Here is a 16,807-nt window from a genome sequence, read left to right on the forward strand (position 1 = left end):
AATTCCCACATGGTTTTTGTCCACACAGCTCCCACAATATCCCATTAATTGCTTTTTGGGGGTGGGGGTCAAAGGGTTTCCCCCTCTTTTGAGCAGTAGAAAAGCTGCCCCCAATTTTTGCTGTTGAAGCCCTACCTAAAGCTTGCCACGCTTAGAGGGTCGTTTCTTCAAGCAGTATTAAGGCATCATTTCCTGGCTACCCAGCTCAGCCTAACCTATAGTAACTATGGCTAAGACGACTTTTTAAGATCTGAAGTCAATACCAATGTATGGACTTCATACATAGTGCCTTTCTGAACAAAAACAAGAGACATTTTTTGACGACTGGTCTTTTATTTTTTTAAGATGCCACTATGGAGACGCATTAGTCACATCAGCCTGTACTGTTATCACTATGGGAAGCTACCCAGATCCTCTAAGATTTTATTAATTATTAACTATTAGAACTATATTAGAGAGTTCTGATCTTTGTTCTAGTCATACGAAACCTGGTAACCACCCACCCACCCACACGCCCCAGCACAATCTGTTGTCCTGCCTGACTAATGAGCGATTTAAGGCTGCCTCTTACTATAGATCTAGCACATCTCAAGACCAGCATTTTAAGATGCGTGCAAACATTGCCCAGGGAGGGGGGGAAATGTATTCTCTTGACTGTCTGAAACGTTTGCCAAGTGTGCGTCTTTGCAGTGAGAAACATCCGCCTCCTCGCCCCGAAATACGATGCTTGCAGGCAATTGTATTGTGGATCTGAAGATAGGGGTAAAGCTATGGTAAAAGGCAGCCTATAGTGACAACACTGAAAATCAGCTTACACATCATCATACATGCCAATCTCAGCCTTCTTGCCCTTTTAGGGGCAGCAAGGAATCTGAAAACCACTATTTACAAATTCCATATCCTAATGTATTTACAATAGAAACCAAATGCATTTAAAAGTTTTTAAATATAGTATTTTACTCTGCTATATTAGTTTACATAAACACAGATTACCTCTGGAACAAAGTATCTCCTGCCCGGTGTATTAAGTTAAAAAAAAAAAAACACCTAGTCCTGGAAGGAAATTTTTTTTTTAAAAAAAAAAAAAAGCTTAAAAAGTAACCCACTTAAGAACCTCAGCGTACAAGAACCTGAGGTATTAACCACCCAAGCTGGACTTCGCTAGCAAAAGCCCGGCCAAGTTTCGAGCTACTTCCGACTTGCAGGCTGCAGTTAAAACAACACGTGTGTAAAAACATCAAAAGGAGTCCAAGCCAATCCATTTCAGCAGGTTTACTTGAGGCGCCGCTGGCGTTTTACTCTATACTAATCCAAAGTCAAGAAGGAAAAAAATCCACCGCTTTGCCATCTGGCTCTCCATTACATTCCCTTATTCTGCAGAAAGTGTTGAGTGCTTTTTCCCCCCATCCACAGGAGTTAAGTAGGCAAAGTTTTCTCCTCTTTGCTGAAAGGCTCGACTGAGCCAGGCTTCACCCACGAGAGGCCAGACACTTGCATACTTTTGCACTGTTGATCCTCTGACTTCTACGAAGGGGAGGAGAGGAAGAGAATTTATTGTATTTATTGATGTCTCACTTATAACAAAGCCTTCCAGAGCTACTTGCAATTAGGATTTTCAGTTAAAACAGTTGCTTGGATGAACGTGATATACAGGGCTTTTTTTCAACGGGAACATGATGGAATGGAGTTCCAGCACCTCTTGAAAATGGTCACATGGCCAGTGGCCCGCCCCCTGATCTCCAGACAGAGGGGAGTTTAGATAGCCCTCAGCGCCTGCTGGAGCGGCTTGGAGGGCAATCTAAACTCCCCTCTGTCTGGAGAACGGGTCGGGGCCACTGGCCATGTGACCATTTTTGCTGAGGGCGATTTAGACTTTAAAAAACAACCCCCCCCTTGTTCCAGCTGACCCACAGTGACGTCATTGTGCGGTCTTAAGTTCCACCACTGAGTTCCACCACCTCTTTTCCCAGAAAAAAAGCCCTGCTGATACATATATATACTATGCTAACCTGCAAGAGCTCTTCCATTTTATAAATGATCTTGTACACAGAACCAATACCGGCTAATGAATAACTATCATTTAGCTCCACCCAGCTCAACAATGTTCCTTGGGAGGCCATCCCCACCTACTTGCAGCAGAGGTACAGGCAAGACATTCCCTCCAGCCCTAACTTAGGACGTCTCCCTGCCAGTGGCCATTCTCCTTGGCCATTTCAGAATCTGCCCAAGACTGGGATCTTGAGTTTGCTTCTCTCCCCATCTCCCAACTTTTGTGCACGTTGTGAGTTGTCATTTGAACAAAGCAGCAAAGAAGTCTGTAAGTAAGTGTTAATTACAATTTTAAGTCATTCTTTCATACTAACAGTTACACTTAGAATAGGTATTAAACCTGCTGACAATTAAAAGATTCTGTTCCTATTCTTCAACTCTATCTGCAGTAGAAGAGCAAGATTCAGTGCTAGTAGCACCTTAAAGACCAACACGATTTCCAAGGTATGAGCTTCCGAGATGCAACGCTATGTATCTGACAAAGGGAGCTTTGCCTGTCGGAAGTTTATCTCCTGGAAATCTTGTTGGTCTTTAAGGTGCTACTAGCATTGAATCTTGCTCTTTTTTCTGTATATAAATGAAGCTACCTTTAAAAAACTGGAGCACATCTGGGGTGGGGGGAGCTGTCAAATGCCCAGCCCTTGGAGACAGGGTATCTTCACAGCACCAGGCCAGGCAAACTCCACAAACAGGCAAGCCCATTCAATCCAGGGCCCTTCTTAAGACATGCGTCTTACGTCTTCTAGTGCACTTAGTTCAAATAGTATTGAAGCAGAGACCTTCAAGATCTATTTTTACATAAAAACCCATGGGAGAGCTACAACTGCATTCGGTAACAGACTGCCTGAAGATGGAATGCCACAAACAAAAAAATATATTTGGAACAGGCTATCTCAAGTGCGCAACCCGGAAAGAAGGAACTCTGAATTATTCTTACCTGATGGTGGCCTGGTCATAATATGTTCATCCACCAGTCTAAATGGATAAGTGAGAGGGCCCCAGCCTTTGAGGATGGAGACAGCTTGGAGGAGGGTTTTGAGGAGTAAGAACACCCTCCCAGCCCCTGAGAGAATTCCAGAACTTTAAAGACATGCATGTAACCCTAGCAATGATAAACAACAGCACATTAATCCTTTCCAGACTGGTGGATGAGCCTATTAAAGAAGACTTGATGTTGAAAAGAAGAGGGAGGAACTTTCCTTCTGCACTGATCCAGAAAGATCACTGTATTCATTAGAAGCCAAGTTAACACTCCTCTCTGGGGCAAAGGAAAGCAGACCGAATTCCTCCTTTTACACACTGTGCCTGGGAGAGTTTACCAGACAGTAGATAAACTCCAAAAGCTGAGAAATTCTTTACAGTATTCAAGAATTTTGGCAATGCTTAAAAAAGGATTGCAATGTCATCTTGGGCTATGTCATCTTGGTTGGTCTGTGTTTTGGAAATTCGTGCCAGGTTGCGTGCCTGTCAAATGTCTGACGCTTTATACTGGAGTCTGGCTATACAAGTTATATTAAAGTTGCTGCAACTTCTGACAGAGAAGCTATTTTGCTTTTTTTTTAATGGCGCACATTAATACAGTAAGCAAACTGAACCTTTTACATACCTTCTGGCTTAACATCTTCTCTCTAGCTTCGTCATGTATACCTGGATTCCACGGTGAAAAACTGTTAAGAGGCAAAAGAACAGATTTGGCCAAGTTCACCTCCACTGTAAGGTAGTGATTTAAAAGGCATCATAAAAAAACAAATCTGAGCATGAAAATAACTACTCCACAAGAGGATTCAAATGCTTGTTTTTAAGCAGAACTATGAACAAATGACTTACAATTACATCCTTGGGAATTACCACATACTCCTGAATTTCAGGATTTTGTTTAGATGGGACTGGCAGTAAAATGACATGCTACACAGGTAAGCTAATGTTTAAAGTGCTTTAGATACCTTTGGAGACTTAAGGTATATGTTTAATCCTCCAATCCTACAAGCAAAATTTAGCAGAAAATAAAAGCAACCCTATTCACCCACATCCACGGCAAAAGTTTGCCTGCAGTGGGGTTGCCACAATCCGGCTATTAGAAGGCTGAACCATCATCTTGACTGATTGGTTGGATTTTTACCCCACCCTCCCTGCAAGCAGGCTCAGGGCAGGTTACAACATCAAAGAATCAGTAAAACATCAAAGAATACATAAACATGTATTATAAAACAATAAAACACAGCAATAGCAATTCCAATTCTTTGTCCATGCTGCAGTACGTGGTGCACTGAAATGGTATTAAAGCCCCTTACCTAATTGCATAGGGATCTTCTATTTTCGGTGGATCAAATAAGTGACTGCTGCATAGCTTGACACTGTCGACCACCTTGCTTTTGAAAAGCTGGATGTCCTTTTCGTATCTGGGAGGGCAACAGACCGAGACAAAACACACCTGAGGGTTATCCATTGGATGAGATTTTTTTTGTAGGTGTAAGGAATCCTGAGACTCTGGAGCTTTCTGGACCCATTAAAAACCATAAAGATGGATAAGCTGCAAGAGGTCAAACAGAAGACCCATTCCAACTTTAGTGGATGTCTCTCATACCGTTATAAAAGGGGAAGAGACGATGCTTTCTTCTTTAGCCTCTCTGGTGTACACAGCAGGAGAGCTGTCTTGCCTTAGCTCGTTAGATGTCTTCCCTGCCTCCCCCGCCCCTCCCACTGGCTCAGCCAAGGACTAGCAGATTTCTCCCATCCCCACCAGGACACCTGAAAGCACAAGGCACTGTTTCCAAAATGGAAGACGTTCCAAAATGGAAACTGCAGAGACTGCACACACACATATAAATTTGACTCAGTCAGACTTGGGTTGAATAGACACTCTGGATGGTTATCTCATTATCAGAAGTAACTGCCTTTCAGGCATTCCGTTCAGATTCAGCTATGGAGGGGAGGGGTTACAACCAGTCTGAATTGTGCACGCCCCCTCTTTCATGACTTTTGCAACTGACTCCCCCCCCTCCCCTCACCACCTATATATATATCTCTGGCCAGTTTCTTCTTACCCTCCATGCATCTGACGAAGAGACCAATAAAGTGGGATAGTCTTAAAGGTGCTACTGGACTCTTTTACTATTTTGCGACCACAGACTAACATGGCTAACTCCTCTGGATCTACTGCACACACAAAAAATCCACGGCTTCCAATAAGGTGTAGGTACATTCAGGCCTCGTGAACTGCACTTCCCTAAACGGGGCTGGCCTATAGCCTTACAGCACCCCAAACGGGAAACTTACAATACAGCAGCTTCAGGATTTAGAGGGCTGGCAGTGTCAATCTTGTAAAAAACTCTGCGCGCATACATCAGGATTTGCCATATGTGGTTATGGTTCCGCCTTTAGGGAGGAGAAGCACAAGAAAAGGACCATTTAGCGGGACAGGCCACCCAAGCTCTTGCTTCCAAATACTAAGCTTCTGTCACATCCCACTGACCTCCACTTGGCAAAGGCTCTTTTCACATCCAGTTCTCCTGATACAGGGTCAACTAGTGGATGGAAGATGGGCAGATCAAAGACCAGGCGCTGGGGGAAGGAGAGAAAGTTAAAATCAAATTAAAGCTGGGCTTGCAGGTGGGGTAGACAGCCTAAAAAGAAAATACCTAACTAGTCCTGGGAGAGGCTGGCACAAGTAATGAAATCATTCCCCTTCGTGTATATTTATACATCTGATTTTTAACTCACTTTCCTCCCAAGGAGTTCAGGCTGTTGCATGTGGTTCACTGTCTCTACTCCATTATAGCCTCTGAACAACCCTGCGGGGTAAGTTAGACTGAGAGAACGTGACTGTCCTTAAGCCCTCCGTGATGAGCATCATGGAAGAATGGGGATTTGAGTCCCCTCTAGAGGCATCCCTCCCGTCCCTACTAGAGGCCTTCAGCATCCAGCTTTTTAAGTGAGAGCTGAGTGGCAGATTGACTACCTCCGCTGCTGCTATCTTGTCTCTTTTTAAATATTTATATTACATTGTTTACTGCTGTTTTAAACGGTTTAAAATGCAAGTTTTATCATAACAATTTAATTGAATGTAATCCGCCCTGAGCCTGCCTGTGCGGGGAGGGCGGGATAAGAATTGAAATAAATAAATAAGTAAAATCTCCCCAGGGCTAGTCTGACACCCTAGCCTCAACACCATCATACATCAGAGGTGCTCCTTTTTGGAGCAATAAACGCTTCCACTGAGTAACATGCCTTTCAACTACTTGTATTCCGCAATCTGCACCACATGGCACTAATTCTAAAGGGTTGGATTTTTAGGAACAGGCTTCAGGGGGAAAAAATTAAGCCATAAATGTATTCAGCAGATTTGGCCAGACTACTTGATTCCCAAACACACTGAAGAAGAGAGAGGATGCCAACAGCTGACATTCCCTTAGAGAACTACAGTTTACGGGCTCACGTCTCCTCTTAAGAGCTGCCAGAACTTGTTGCTGCCGGAGGAACAAGAAATCACTTTCTACCAAGAACAAGCAGCGTGTCTGATTCCAAAAACCACATTCTTACCCTTTTTTCTTAGCAAGCCAAGTCCTTTCCGGAAACCTAAATAACACAACCACCCCATAAACCACTCAAATAAATAACAGGACGATACAAGCCCACTTGTGCTTACCGGGCAGTCACCATCTGGGTAGTTGTCAGGGATGTAGACTGTGAATTTGAACACGCCGTCCTGATACAGGCCATGCCTTATGAATATTACTCCAAACCACACTGGAGGGGAGGAGGAAAGGGTGAGCAGGTGGAATGTAAAGAGTGCTTTAAAAGAGGGAAGGAGAAACAGAAACAAACAAACCAGAAGTTATAATCAAACTTACTTAATGCTGATTGGTAAGAAGGCTGCACGTAGACCCCCGGCAGCTTCTGTTTCACAACCAGAGTGCTGCACATTAAAAAAAAAAAAAGTTTGGTTAGGATCGGAATGAGAAACACATCAAGACTGCACAACTTCTCAGAAGCCTTATTTCTATAGGCTTTCACCATTTCATCGACAACTCAGGATCTCTCTCCCTTCACACCAAACGATCCAGAGGAGCTAGCCGTGTTAGTCTGTAGCAGCAAAACAGTAAAGAGTCCAGTAGCACCTTTAAGGCTAACCAACTTTATTGTAGCATAAGCTTTCAAGAGCCACAGCTCTCTTCATCAGATGCATCTGACGAAGAGAGCTGTGGTTCTCGAAAGCTTAGGCTACAATAAAGTGGGTTCGTCTTAAAGGTACTACTGGACTCTTTACTATTTCACACCAAAAGGCTCAGATATCCCTGCATTGACTCACAGTAGCTTAAAAGCCTCTATGTAAGAGCCCCTGGGGCTTTTATGTGTGATTAAATAACAAATATAGTTTTGTGTGCATGTACACACACACTTAAGTGTAGATACATAGCAATTTCTCTCGGGGGGTAATACTCCTGCATTCTTTATCAAGAAGTTGCCTGCAGATTCATAGCTGTGAAGCACTGGCTTGGGCTGTGGGGCCGAGGCTTTCCAGCAAAAAAGAAAGCTAAGCCAAGGTCAACTGAATGGGGCCTGCTGCTTCACATACAAGAGTGATGAAGAGGCCCTTTGCTATCAAAGAGCCTGTTTCAGACTCAAGTGGATGGAAATACCCAATCAGCCTTTAAGGACACTCCATGCAGAAGACGCCAACTCCAAGGCAAGAACACTGAACAATGAGAAACAAGATTGGGCGAAAACAAGAACTTCATTCCTGGTACTCTTAAAAAGGAGAAGAGTTATGGCTCAGCAGCAGAGAACATCCCACAAGATTCTGTTCGTGGCATGGCATCTCTGGTGACCAGGAAAGGCAATCCAGGACTAGTGGTTCAACTAGGTACAAAGCAGCCTCCATATCTGCACATGACCTCATTTCTTGTTGCATCAACGGAGTTTGCACAGTAGTTCCCTCAGCAAAGCAAAGCTTTTGACCTGAAGATGAGCAAGATGGGAGCAGGCACGGAGAAACTGGAAGAACTGATGCCAAAAACAAACGAGAACTTAACTTCGTTTGCACTCTTCTCTAGCCTCAGGGATTATTTGTTTTCTTCCAACTTCTTTTTGGCTTTGAGCGCACATTATGCAACATGGATCAAATTGCAGCCCTGAGAGGGGACATCCAAGGCTTTGTTTCCGCTGAAAGACACCCGAGAACGAGCCTGGGAGTTGTGCTCCCTCCCAACAGCATGGCCTTCATGAATGGAATTTTACCCAGCCGTTCTGTAACAGCAGCACAGCAAGGAGGGACGGGGGCCAGAGAAGCTCAAATAAGCTTTTTGATTAACTGATGCATAAAAGCCTGTTTGGAATGAACAAAGCCCCGTCAACAAAAAAAATACCATGAATAACGTTGCCAACTGTGCCACCGGTAAAACCTTCACTGCTAAAAAATTTTATGCTATGCAGGGCTGACTGCCTCCCCCTGCCCCCTGAGCATCCCATTTCTTGGTCGTGCTTAACCTTCACAGAGAGATGGAACCCAAGAACTTTTAAAAATACGTAACAGCTCCCCTCAATTCTTATCAGAGCAGGTAATTCTGCCCCCCAAAAGTCCCAAGACAAAATTATTGATTAGTCCAGGAGTCCCCAATATGATACCCATAGGGATCAGGATGCCTGCTGACACCTTCCCTGGTGACTGCCAAGTGTTTTTAGAAAGTGGGTGAGGCCAGGTGGGACTTCTACCCAACAAGGCTTCTGTTTCACCTCCGGAAATCTGAGTGGCTGTTTGGTGCAGTGGTTAAAAGTGGCAGAACTCTAATCTGGACAGCCAGGTTTGATTCCCCACTCTTCCGCTTGAAGCCAGTTGGGTGACCTTGGGTCAGCCACAGCTTCTTAGAGCTCTCTCAGCCCCAACCCACCTCACAGGGTGATAGTCAAGAGAATAACAACAACACACTTTGTAAACCACTCTGAGTGGGCGTTAAGTTGTCCTAAAGGGCGGTATATAAATCGAATGTTGTTGTCGTTATTATTATTATTCAAAGTTGCTTCACCAGCAGCTGCCATCACAGCACAAGGATCATCACTGAGTGACTGAAGATAAGTTGTGTGTGCACAAGAAAATATTTTTAAACAGTATCTTAGTTTTAAAAGGAATCCTGTTAAATAGACCTTCTGCCTGACTTGTTGAGCGTTATGCATAACCTCACTCCCTAACATTCCGTGGTTGGCTCTGCCTCTTGCGGCAGCCATTTTGTGGTTGCACCCCCACCCCCACTCTGTATCAGAATTTCAAAAGGTGACCAGAGGCTCAAAAAAGCTGAAGACCCTCCTGGGCTAGTCCATTATATATCTGCAGTTGTTTATCAGAGAGCACTTCAGCAGGAGCAGGGAAAGCACTTGGAAGAATTTTATGCCATTCCAGCTGGAAAAAGTTATCAAAGTCAGCAAGAATTGTCTAAGAAGCAAAGCCAGCAAGATGGCAAGGCATGGCATTTTTGTGCCAACATACGCACAATTCTGCCAGCAGAGAGTACTCCAGGTAGAAAGGCCCGTAAGAGGCATGAGTTCCGTTTGTAGACTGCGCGGAAAGGGCCGGAGAAGCAGGTTTGGTCATCGGCACGGCATTTTTGGGAATAGTAGGCAGCTGTTTTTTGGGAGCGGTGCGTGGAGGGCTATTCTTCAGCTCGCCTGCCAGTGTTTTTTCTTCTGTTTCAGGCCTCTGTTGGAAAAATGCAAAACAGGTAAGAGAAACTTTCATTCCATAGGTATTTAGTGATGAAAACGCCAGTTAACACAGGCAGAGTTAAAGACGCTAAACTGAACTTTTATGTGAAAAAACATTCTGCCAGTTCTAACAGTTATTATAATATATCCAGTTGCTTTATTGAATTTGGCTACTTTGCAGCTGTGGAATCGGCTGAGGTTTGGCAGCATGCCAGTCAGAGCATGCCTGTCTTTAAGAGGAAGGTCAGCCCTGTCTGCTGTGCCAAATACTCCCTTTAAACTGCCGCCCAACTCAACACAGCCAGGAATCCTCGCCTAAGCAAGCCTTTGATGGAGAAGTGCACATTCAGAAAAGCGGGTGAACAGTCCTGAAACAAATCAGGATGGGTAGCCATGTTAGTCTGTCAGTAGCAGTAGAAAAGAGCAAGAGTCCAGTAGCACCTATAAAACTAGCAACATTTGTGGTAGGGAGCTTTCGTGAGTCACAGCTCACTTCTTCAGATGCTGCGATTAACGGAAGCTCATACCCTACCACAAATTTTGTTAGTCTTATAGGTGCTACTGGACTCTTGCTCTTTTCTAGTCCTGAAACATTTCACGGACACCAAAAAATCTCTCTCGCATATTCAAATTGTGCTTTCCACTGGATATCAAACATTTTTAACCTAAAGCAAGTTCCCCATTAATGTGTCTTATGCACCTCCGTTGCTCTGAACATATTAAAATTGGGGCACGGGATTCTACTCGCACAACACATTTGCTTTGTTTAAAGTATTCTGCCTTGGCTAATTGGTCATACTCTACCTTGCGCGCAGAACTCGTAGACATGCTCCAGAAAGTATTCATACCGTGCCTTCCCGGGAGAGGATGGTAAATATTTCTATGCCTCCAACTGACCAGCTTTCTGAAGTTGCTGTCTATCCTGGAAACATAAGGTGAAGTCATCAACTTGGTGCCCACTTTTGTCATAGGTCAAGTCCACCTTACACAAAAAGAGAGACACCACAGTCTGGCACCATATGAAATGCTTACAGGTGGTCTTTATATGCACACCCAGGTTACTCCACACACCCTTTTAATTATTATATTGGACTGTTACTAAACAAGATGAATGCTCTGGCCTGGACAGTCCATGAGAGCGTGATCTCAACAGATCTCAGAAGCTAAGCAGAGTCAGCCTTGGTTAGCCATTGGATGGGAGACCTCCAACGAAGAACAGGGTTGCAGAGGCAGGCAATGGCAACCAGGAGTTGCCATAAATCAACTGTGACTTGAAAGCAGGATTTTATTTTATTTTTCAAACAAGATGAATAGAGGGGTACCCAGTTTGCATATTTTAAAGACTTGCTACATTTTTTTTCTCTTACAAAAGCAAACACACCCAATGAACTTAAGCACCTACAAGACCCCAGCTCTGCTTTCACGTGAGATGTACAACTGGCCTTCCAAGCAGGATCTCTAAAACCAGGAGATTTCAGTAAGCACGGCCTTTTTGACAGGCGAGTTCCCCTTTGTTTCCAGCAAAAGAATCAGCCTCCTGGCATGACAAGAGCCATCCAAAAGAGATCTTTCTTTTGTGGCCATTTACTTATTAAGCGCCCTGATCTGGATAGCCCGGGTGAGCCTGACCTGATCCCTGCAGACTCAGTTAAGAACCGAGGAGTTACACTGGATCCAGCGCTACTTCTAGAAAAGCAAGTGAAGGCAGCTGCAAAAAATGCTTTCTACAACCTTGCTCTAGCCTGGAAGACGGCTTCCTACCTCCGCACAGCCAATCTGGCCACCTGGATCCATGCTATGGTGACCTCAAGACTTGACTATATACCTAGGTCTCCCATCTAAGTCAACTCGGAGACTAGTTGGTGCAGAATGCTGCAGAAACAAAACTTGAGTTATTCCAAAGGGCTTTTTTACTCAGATAGGAGGGCTGTACTGTGTAAAGCTGGCCTCAAAGAGATCCTTCACTAAAGAGATAGGGACCATGGACTTCACCACTACGTTGCCTTATGTTCTATCTGTTGTTTTAAGTATGTTCTACTATGTACTCCCTGTTGCTTTAAGCATGATACTACTGGGTAATTCTATGTTATTTAATATGTCAGTTTTAGAATTGCTTTACACCTGTCTGAAGAATTGCTCATGCTCTGTTTCAACAAACAACCAACACTGGAGAGGACTTTTGTTGAACCCTGAAGCAAAATAGGATTAGGGAGTTTTAAAAAAGAGACATGCACAAACACATGCATCAGCTTTTATTCTCCAGTGGTCTATTCCACAATGGAGAATTTAGCTGTGCTCAGGGATGCGGGCAGGCACTAACGCTCACTAGAAACAGCCGCTCTGTCATTAGAGAGCCCTCTCGTTTACGGCGTGATCATTAACTCGTTCTCCCATATACTTTTACTCGGAATGCTTTACCATGGGATTTCCGCAAAACAATCCTTTAGCCTGCTTTTTTAAACTCTGTTGGGATGTGAAAGTGTCCTATAAACAGGGCTCAATAAATCCCAGGCACCAAGGAGCCAAGAAATTTCATTGCAGGCTCCTAATATTTTCAGAAGTCATTTATTGTCAGCGCATCTTGGTGATTCTCAGTAGAAGTACGAAGCTTATATAGGTGAGGGATAGAGGTTAGCTTTCTGTTTTGACAACAACCAGGGTTACTCTATATTTATTTAGACGTTACAATGCTTTTATTATTATTTTTAAAAGATTTGAAGAAACTGAACAGTTTAGATATATTGTCGAAGGCTTTCATGGCCGGGCTGTATAGCCATGGTCTTGGCATTGTAGTTCCTGACGTTTCACCAGCAGCTGTGACTGGCATCTTCAGAGGTGCAGCACCGAAAGACAGAGATCTCTCAGTGTCACAGTCTCTGAAGAGTTTAGGTTTTGTGGTAGCAATGAGAAGGTATAATCAAGAAAATATAAAACCCGAGAGGCCAAAAAATAAGTCTGGCCCCTCAATTTTTGGGGTGGCTCATAAAGCCGAATAAATTTTTTCAAGGCCAGGCAAGCCAGCCTTGGGCTTCTAAGCATAATGAAGTATTTTCCTGACACAGAGAATATTGATGTAAGCAATACTCCAAACAGGCTTCTGAGATTCAGCTTTGGGCTGTCCTTCAACTTGGTTATTATGATGATGCTGTACCCATCCAATTAGATTTCGAGTGGCCACCACAAAGATCGCCTGGGCTCAAAGGTCTTTAAGGAGCTGCTGGACCCAAATCTGGCTCTTCTACTACAGACCAACACGGCTACCAACCTGAAACTGGTCATAGATCCAGAGGAGTTAGCCATGTTAGTCTGTAGTTGCAAAACAGTAAAAAGTCCAGTAGCACCTTTAGGCAGTAGCACCCTTAAGACTAACCAACTTTATTGTAGCATAAGCTTTCGAGAACCACAGCTCTCTTCATCAGATGCATCTGATGAAGAGAGCTGTGGTTCTCGAAAGCTTATGCTACAATAAAGTTGGTTAGTCTTAAAGGTGCTACTGGACTCTAAAAACATGGATATTTGTACCCTTTGGCAAATCTCATCAAAAGCCGACACCCGCCCCCACCCCTGCCACTTTCCTCCCCTCTCCCCAGTTATATATAATCTTTGCAAGCATCATATATGCTGTACCATCTCAGGAGACGTGAGCTCACCTCCTGAGCATGCAACGTAAAAATAGGCCAGTCGAAGAACATTAACTGGTTAGACTGGTCTGCCAGCTCCACAACCAAAACAAACGCTGGCACACCTTTATCGGAGCACCTCTTAACGACTTCCTACAGCAACACTTCTCAAAACACCAACCTCTGGATGTTTTTATTCTTCCATCTTCAGATCTTTTCATTAAGCTACACACACACACACACTAAACCAGACCAACTTCTTATTCTTGAAGAGAGTAAAGTGGGCCAGATAAAACAGTTCAGACAGCTCAGATAAACCCCGAAGGGAGTTGAAAACAAGGTGAACACTTCAGAAGCAGGCAAAAAAAAAAAAAGTGAAAGAAATGCACAGAGACTAAAGGAATAACAGTCAGACATATGGTTTGGCTGCAAACATATCTTGCCTGTTTGAAGATAAGCTGTCCCGGTACCTTGTACTGGTACCTTGTACTCTTTCCAACTGGCCACTCCCTGCATCAGCTATTCCAGCTCAGTAGCAGCAGCTAACTAAAAAAAAAATATGCATGTCATCTTTACCGACAGCCTCAGTGCTAGGAACCTTTCGATGATGTATACAGCAAAAAGAGTCTTGCTGTCAGAATGTGCACAGATTCTGACAATGGACAGCTATAGTCCAAGACACCAGAGGGCTTATTCACCAAGTCAGTGGGCGACTGGAAGAGATGTGACATCCCTGCTTGTCCAGAAATCACACATCTGCTAAAGATGCTGACAGAGAGCAGCAAGAACCAAAAAAAGGGAGGATTTCAATCAAGAAAAACAACATGTGTCCAAAGATGTTGAAAGAAAAAGAAATACCTTGGATTTGAGAATATTGAGGTCAATATCCAAGAAGCTGAAAATATAATTAATTACAAAATCTTCAATCAAATTCCAAAAAGGGAATTACAAATCTATTAATTGTGGTTACATATACAACCACCTTCCCCTACTATAAAACAAGATTTAAAATTTTTAATATTTTGTAATATGTTTTTAGTTTCTCGGATATTAATCGTGATATTCTCATATCCTAGGCATTTCTTTTTCTTTCAACCTCACCGGTTACCAAAGAACTGCACGATACGCCAAGGCACAACACATACCAGAGCTTCGGCAAAATTCAAAAATCAACTCCTTTCTCACTGAACCTCAAGGCGCATTACAAAATACAGGAAGCAATTCACTCAGACAGCCTAATAAACAGTGTTAGCAGAACGTGGAGGACAGCACAAATAAACAAAGAGAAAGAAAACCCTCTTGCATTTTTATCCAGGCTTTCGTCCAAGGAAATCAGAATAGCCTGCATGAGTCTCTCATCCTCAAATGAACCCTGGGAGGTACCTTAGGGTGAAAGCAAGACCACGGTCATCCTAGCAAGTTTTATGGCAATGTGAGGATTCGAACTCAGGTCTATTCCTAGTGCAATACTCTAACCATTAACTGCTATTTGAAGAAGGGAGCTCTGACTCTTGAAAGCTCATATCCTGAAAGCCTTGTTGGTCTCTAAGGTGCCACTGGACTCAAATCCTGCTGTTCTACTGTAGACCAACATGGCTACTTATGCGAAACTATAACCACTAGACCATACTGAGTCCCAAACAGAAAAGGCTCCAGCACACCACATTGCGGCCCTTACATTCATGGAGAGGGCCATTCAACACACACACGCACCTTTTCTCATTAGCTTTCCAACACAAACAGAACCTGCCTGGATTGGAGTCCAGTAGCACCTTAGAGACCAACAAGATTTCCAGGATATAAGTTTTTAAGAGTCAACGCTCTCTTCTTCAAATATTAGGAGGGGTTATATCTTCTTGACACTGAAATATTTCCTCATGTACCTGCCTGGATTCTTTTCCTGGGAAGAGAGTATCACAGTGGGAGAAGAGAACTCTGGTTCATCAAACCATTTCTTTCCAAAGCGCTCAATCCATTCCAAGATACCCCGTGTCTTGAAACACAAAAGGCAACCTGCTTTGGCTCCTGTGCAGATATTTGGCAGGTGAAGCATTTCTAGCAATGGGAAGGAAGACATACCTGCCGAACTTCAGTCTGTCTGAGAGCCACAGGAGCAAGGCCAAGGAGCGTGGCAGCAATTCAGCAGGTGTGGTTCTCCATTACTATGCTGTGTCCCACATATAAGGAAAGGAAACTACCCCTGTGGAATTTAATTTATGAAATTTTCTAACCCACCCTCCCTGCAAGCAGGCTCAGGGCGAGTAACGACATTGTTAAAATACAATAACAATAAAAATATTATAAAATTAATACTAAGTACAAAATACAATTTCAAACCACAAACCATCCTACAGCTGTGAAGGTAGTAAAAAATAATGCACCTCTTCTGCCTGCCAGGCTGCTGTCTGAGAGCCACAGGAGCAGGGCCAAGGGGCGTGGCATGAATTCAGCAGGTTTGGCTCTCCCTTATTATACTACATCCCCGTATAGGGAAATGAAACTTTCCCTGTGGAACTTCTGCCTGCCAAGATGCTGTCTGACAGCCACAGGAGCAAAGCCAAAGAGAGTGACAGGAATCCAGCAGGTGTGGCTCTCTCTTATTATGCTGTGTCCCCAGATAGGGAAAGGAAACTCCCCCTGTGGAACTTCTGCCTGGCAAGCTGCTGTTGGAATGCCCAAGGTTCACTGGAAGCGCTTCAAGACCAGGCCCCTCAGAGCCAGCAGCCTGACTGGCAGGAGTTAGACCACCACAGCAGCCTGCCGCACCCCACCTCCCCATGGGAAACAAGCTCCACCTACAGGACTTCTGCCTGTCCAGTTGCTGCCTTTACAGCAGCGGCCTGGGGCCCGGGACAGCCTCCCTCCCTTACCTCTCACCCCCGCGGCAGACCTGCAACCTCCAGCGCGGAGAGCCACCAGCGCAGGCCGGGCTGTCAGTTCCAACAAGCGCGTTCCTGAGATATGAAGGGAGGGGAGGGCAGATGGCCCTGCGCGGCCACCGTAGGCGAAGCGAGCTACTACCTTTCGCGCATGCGTAATACTGTCGCGTGACTCCCTCTCACCTTCTATTGGCGCAGCGCGGCCGAAACCGGGTGAGTGACGCCCTTTCCCCCGCCCCTTCGGCTCACCCGCTGGAAGCATCGCCCTCTCTCCGCCGGGCAGAGGCCGAACGCTCTCGCATTGGCCAACGCATCGGCCAATTGCCAGCCAGCGCCACCCACCGCCGGCCTTTGTGACTCCGCGCTAGCCTATAGGCGCCGCTTGTCCTTTGGGAGACCGGGGAGGGGGGCGGTGCAGGGCTGGTTGCTAAGGGGTCCGGGCTGGTTGCTAAGGGACGGAGCGCGTCGCGTTAGCGCCCACATCGGGCTCTGGATTGGATGCCCAGGAGGATGGGGCGGGGAAAAGAGAGAGACTGAAGGATGTGGGGGGCAGTGCTCGCAATG

The 16,807-nt window shown here is 44.7% G+C and overlaps 1 protein-coding gene across 4 annotated transcripts; it reads right to left on the bottom strand.

The window, feature by feature from the left end:
• Positions 1-324: 324 nt before the first annotated feature.
• AKTIP (AKT interacting protein) lies at positions 325-16,337 on the bottom strand. Of its 4 annotated transcripts, none has more exons than XM_055000450.1 (10): positions 16,235-16,337; positions 10,549-10,666; positions 9,534-9,739; positions 6,900-6,964; positions 6,695-6,795; positions 5,522-5,610; positions 5,326-5,424; positions 4,341-4,448; positions 3,656-3,716; positions 325-1,524 (listed from the first exon to the last, which is right to left on the bottom strand). In XM_055000450.1, the coding sequence occupies exons 2-10, from the start codon at positions 10,588-10,590 to the stop codon at positions 1,417-1,419; spliced, it is 879 nt and encodes a 292-aa protein (XP_054856425.1). In that variant the 5' UTR covers positions 10,591-10,666; positions 16,235-16,337; the 3' UTR covers positions 325-1,416. The 4 variants fall into 4 exon arrangements, with proteins under 4 accessions (XP_054856425.1, XP_054856424.1, XP_054856427.1 ...); XM_055000449.1 differs by having other exon boundaries at positions 10,549-10,726; positions 16,235-16,321; XM_055000452.1 differs by having other exon boundaries at positions 16,255-16,298.
• Positions 16,338-16,807: the final 470 nt, after the last annotated feature.

The sequence above is a fragment of the Eublepharis macularius genome, chromosome 16, assembly GCF_028583425.1.
Source record: "Eublepharis macularius isolate TG4126 chromosome 16, MPM_Emac_v1.0, whole genome shotgun sequence".
NCBI classification, from domain to species: Eukaryota; Metazoa; Chordata; class Lepidosauria; order Squamata; family Eublepharidae; genus Eublepharis; species Eublepharis macularius.

Excerpts from the sequence above, each read along its gene's own strand:
- AKTIP (XM_055000449.1), bottom strand. The coding sequence starts at position 10,713 with ATGACAAAAGTGGGCACCAAGTTGATGACTTCACCTTATGTTTCCAGG. Across the intron at positions 3,717-4,340 it reads GAAGATCCCTATGCAATTAG|TTTTTCACCGTGGAATCCAG; the intron begins GTAAGGGGCTTT and ends GCCTCTTAACAG. Across the intron at positions 1,525-3,655 it reads AGAAGATGTTAAGCCAGAAG|AAGTCAGAGGATCAACAGTG; the intron begins GTATGTAAAAGG and ends TCCCCTTCGTAG.